Below are 4,727 nucleotides of genomic sequence, written 5' to 3'. Positions count from 1 at the left end.
TACTTGCTGAACTTAAGGAAATTCCATTCTACGGGAAGGATCATGAAGACACATACAAGCATCTAGACGAGGTCAACGATATAGCCGACTACTTCAATGTCCCTAATGTGGCTCGCAACAATGTTTTGCTTCGTATGCTACCAGTCAAATTCAAGGGAGCCACGAAGGATTGGCTAAAATCACCCCCTCCCGGATCCATCACTACTTGGGCTAAAATGAAAGAGGAATTTATAGAGCAATTTTGCCCTCCGTCGAAGATAGCAAAGTTGAAGAAAGCCATAACCAATTTTGAACAACAAGCGGGAGAGTCACTTTATGATGCGTGGGAGAGATATAAAGGCTTACTAAGGAACTGCCCACATCACGATCTGAACAGTCAACAAGAAGTCTCCATTTTTTATGATGGAGTGAATGTGACAACCAGGCAGCTCCTTGATTCGCAAGGACCACTCACAAAGAAGGCACCCCCGGTGATCAAGGCCCTAATTGAAGAGTTCTCTAAGCACTCTAAAGAATATCATAACCCAAGGAATGACCCAAATCGAGGGGTGGTGAACTCAGTTACTGATAGCATGGCAGCAGTGATGGCTAAGTTGGAGAGTTTGGATCGAACAATGAATAAGATGGACCAATCCATCCATGCTATCCGGGTGGGATGTGAAAATTGTAACGGGCCTCACCTTACTAGAGATTGTGATTTGGACGAGAATGGGAACCGGAAAGCACAAGTGTGCTACTCGAGTGGCGATAAATATGATGATGATTGGCGAAAACCCAAGAAAGAATGGCTCCCATACGATGAATACAAGAAGGCAAAGGAGGAAAAGTTTAAGAAAAAGGCAAAGGGTTTTTATCAAAAGGAGGAACCGGTGCAAGAAAAGAAATCAGACCTGGAAGATATGTTTACAAGATATGTAGTCGCGTCCGAGAAAAGGCACAATGATACAGACGCTGAAATGAAGGAGCAACAAAATATGCTTAGAGAGCACCAATCTATGATGATGGATCAACAAACTATGCTTAGGAATCAACAAGCATCCATTCATAACATTGAAAAACAGTTAGGCCAGCTTGCACAACAAATCAACCAACGAGGACCGGGTGAACTTCCTAGCAATACCGAACAGAATCCAAGAATGGCACATGTGAAAGCAATAACAACAGATTCTGAGAAACTTTTCACTCCTCTGACCCCTATCCAGAAGGATCCCAAAAAGGTGCAAGCAGAAGAGGAAATTAACTGGGAATCGGGTAAACCCGACTCGACTCATCGAGTCGCGCACAAGGACTCGACGAGTCCAAGACCTGATGACAAAACCAGCTCTCTTTTAAAACCTTACCGTCCCCCTTTTCCATTTCCGAGTCGAGCCATACCTGGGGGGCAGATTCAAGAATATAGGAAGTTTATGGAACATATAAAGGCACTCCAAGTGAATATTCCGATTATTGAAACAATAGTTCAAACACCAAAATATGCAAGTTTGCTTAAGAGCCTCTTTACAACGAGAAGAAATATGGAAGAAGTGGCTGAGATAGTGTTGAATGACCTGCCAGAAAAGAGGGGCGATCCGGGAAGCATCACCGTACCTTGCCAATTTGGGAACTTAATGACCACACGTGCGTTGACTGATTCAGGGGCAAGTATAAATATTATGCCATACTCTTTCTTCCAAAAGCTAAACCTTCCAGTCCCAAAGCCTATTCAAATGAAAATCCATCTAGCCGATAAAACAATAATACATCCAATGGGAGTGTGCGAAGATCTTCTCATCAAGGTAGATAAACTAGTGTTCCCTGTTGACTTCATAATATTAGACATGGAAGAGGACCTTAAAGTCCCAATCATTCTCGGGCGACCATTTTTGAATATCGCTTGTGTCGTAGTAGATATGCGTGAATCTACACTAACACTAAGCGTGGGGGATGATTCGGTAATTTTTAAAGCTGAGAAAATGGATAGGCACATAGAGTCAAGAGAAGATAAAGTTTCTTCAATGGATTTGGATGAATTATTAGAAAAAGAGCTTGGATTCTTACAAGAAAGCGATCCAAATCAATTCATATTATCTTTGGAAGAGGATTTTGATGCTGAAGGAGACCTGAAAGAGATATAGAGACTGCTCGAGGAAGCTGATTACCAAGAAACAATCAAAAGTGTTGAAAGCTCACTGACTCATCGAGTAGCACCCACTGACTGGACAAGTCCAGACGAGAAGGCACAATTTGATGAAGGTTTTGGCCTGAAGACCATGAATACCCCTTCTGGACCCGACGTTCACATTTAGCTTGATCAAATGGAGAATCCGCTTGAGGAAAGTAAAGTTGTTAAAGATTTAAGCAACTTTGAAAATGCACACTTGGCTTGTCTTGACATAATTGTGCAATATGGTGAAGCAGTCCAAGATGACAAGAATGAAAGCCTAGAAGATAAAGAGAATGCTAAGGATTGGAATAATGATGAGCATAAGTCTTCCATTGACTCACACATGCCTGATCAAGAAGCAATGTCAACTACAATCACAAGCACCAAGCCTCGAGCCCTAGTCCCTACTACATTTGAAGTTTTCACTTTTAAACCACCAGATTCTTCATTATGTGATGAAAGTAAGGAAGAATTCATGACCACGAGTGATGATGAGATAATGACTAAAAAGGCAATCAAGGAAGATAGAGGAGGAAGGGAAACGATGGGGCGTAAAGAGGAAGGAGTGAAAAAGAAGAAGCGTGGTAGAGGTATAAAGCGTAAAGCTGAAGACGGTGCCACAAGGAGAAGGAAAGAAGAATTGAAAAGGGCATATAAGAGAAAAATCCATATTTACAAAACCAAGTATAAAGTGCAAAAACTAAAGAAGGAGATCCTATTGGAGGAAGCCGCAGAAACGTAGAGCAGACAGGAGTCCAGCTAACGACTCCTCAAAAAGAAGCGCTCAACGGGAGGCAACCCGTCAATAGAGTTTGCTTTTCTTTTCTTTTTCGTTTTTCTTTTTCGTTTTTGTTTTGTGTGGTTTTCTTAGTATTCTAAATCTTCATTTTCATCTACAAATGATTGCTTGAGGACAAGCGAGGCCTAAGTGTGGGGTGTGGTGTTTTTAATAAAAAGAGAAAAGTTTTTAATATATATATTTCAAACAGATTAAAAGACTCGCCGAGTCGCTACGCTGACTCGACGAGTCGCGTATTTTTACTAAAAAAAAAAAATTATATTTACAATTCTATGAAATTAGGGTTTTTACCGTAATTGGAAAACACTTTCATTTTACACAGCCGACACACACCACTCGACGTGCCAAAATTCTCTCAAGCAACCATCTTGATTCTCTTCAATTTCTTTAGTATTCTTCAACAAGGTAACATCTTTTACCTCTAATCTTATTAAAGTTCAAATCTTTGGCAGAATAATGGTCTTAGTTTGTTGAAAACCCGATTTTGACTTGACTAAGATTCTAGGGTTTCAGATTTTTGTTTAATTAGAGTGTTATAGATGAAATTTATTGTGAATTGGTACTCAGAAAACCTTCCGAGACAAACCCCTGGACCGAATTTAGAGATTTCATGACCTATTATAATTCGAATCACAGCAGCACTCGAGCAGTTCATCAGACTCGTCGAGTCTGTTCATGACTCGACGAGTCCGGTTGCAGTTGCCCGGATTTTTGGTTTTGATATTTTTCTTTGTTTTGTGGTCTTGTTGTTTTTGATGTTGTGCAAAACATGTTTTCCAGAAGAGGCCAAAGCTCAAGGGGTAACCAAAGGGCACATCCTTGGTTAAGTTTTCCACGAATTGACTCAGATTCAACAATGAGGAAATGGAGAAAGAAGTTAGAGGACCTGAAAAAGAAAGAGATATACGTTCCTAATGAGATAGACTGGGAGTGGTTTGATCGAGTCGGATTGACAGATGAAGTAACTCCATATTTGGTTAAGACATTTATACATGATGGGGTAACCATGACATGCGATGGGTGGAACCGACTGTTTAGAATTCAGGAGCCAGTATACCAAGGACTGTGTTTGGAATTTTTCTCAACTATTAAATTTCGCGGAGGAGATAACTTCTACAATATGAGTGTCCCCACGTTTTGCATTGGCGGAGAATACCGCCAATGTAGCATGGTTAAGCTCGCATGGAGAATGGGCATCTATGACCAACATGTGGTCAACACTCAAGCTTTTGGTGCTTTCTTGGAGCATTGTCATAAAAATTTTCCGGAAGGAGTTGTGGGTTCCACATGGTGGAACACTATTGCAAACAAAGTCTATATCCCGAAGTCCGCTCAAGAAGGTAGCATTAGATCACCAATCCACCGCTTGATTCATCGCTTCATCTCTAGCACAATTAACATGCTAAAGGATGATGACAAGGTTCCTAACCTTGATGTTTTCTACTTGTGGAGTATCATTACCCCAAATACTTTTTGCAATCTCCCATACTGTTTAGCAAATTATTTGGCTGAGGGAGCGGTTAAGGATAGAAAAACCTCCAAGATTAATGGCGGGATGTTCGTGACCTGTTTGGCAAAATCATTCGGGGTGTTGGAAAGTGGAGCTGGAAGTGGTTTGACCAAAATACCCACACCTCATTTTAGTGTCACGCTTTACAGACGAGCACGAATCATTGAGGATTATGGAGGGGGCCATTTTTCCATTCCTCATGATGATGCAGTTGTAGGACCCGAGGAGCCGGGAAGGAGAGTTAGGCCGAGACATGAACGAGCGCATGAAGACCC

At 41.3% G+C, this 4,727-nt stretch overlaps 1 protein-coding gene and 1 non-coding gene across 2 annotated transcripts; one reads left to right on the top strand and one right to left on the bottom strand.

Moving 5' to 3' along the window:
* Positions 1 to 215: 215 nt before the first annotated feature.
* LOC145129990 (uncharacterized) lies at positions 216 to 2,114 on the top strand. Its single transcript, XM_079064830.1, has one exon. It carries the CDS (start codon positions 216 to 218, stop codon positions 2,112 to 2,114), a length of 1,899 nt encoding a protein of 632 aa, XP_078920956.1.
* On the bottom strand, positions 264 to 370 carry LOC145151823 (small nucleolar RNA R71). The gene has a single exon (XR_013732376.1). It is a non-coding gene; the product is annotated as a small nucleolar RNA R71 (small nucleolar RNA).
* Positions 2,115 to 4,727: the final 2,613 nt, after the last annotated feature.

This window comes from Lactuca virosa, chromosome 1 (assembly GCF_052849685.1).
Source record: "Lactuca virosa cultivar CGN04683 chromosome 1, Lactuca_virosa_CGN04683_v6, whole genome shotgun sequence".
Lineage (NCBI taxonomy): Eukaryota > Viridiplantae > Streptophyta > Magnoliopsida > Asterales > Asteraceae > Lactuca > Lactuca virosa.
Note: the sequence above shows the minus strand (reverse complement) of the source record. Positions and strands in the feature narration are given on the sequence as shown.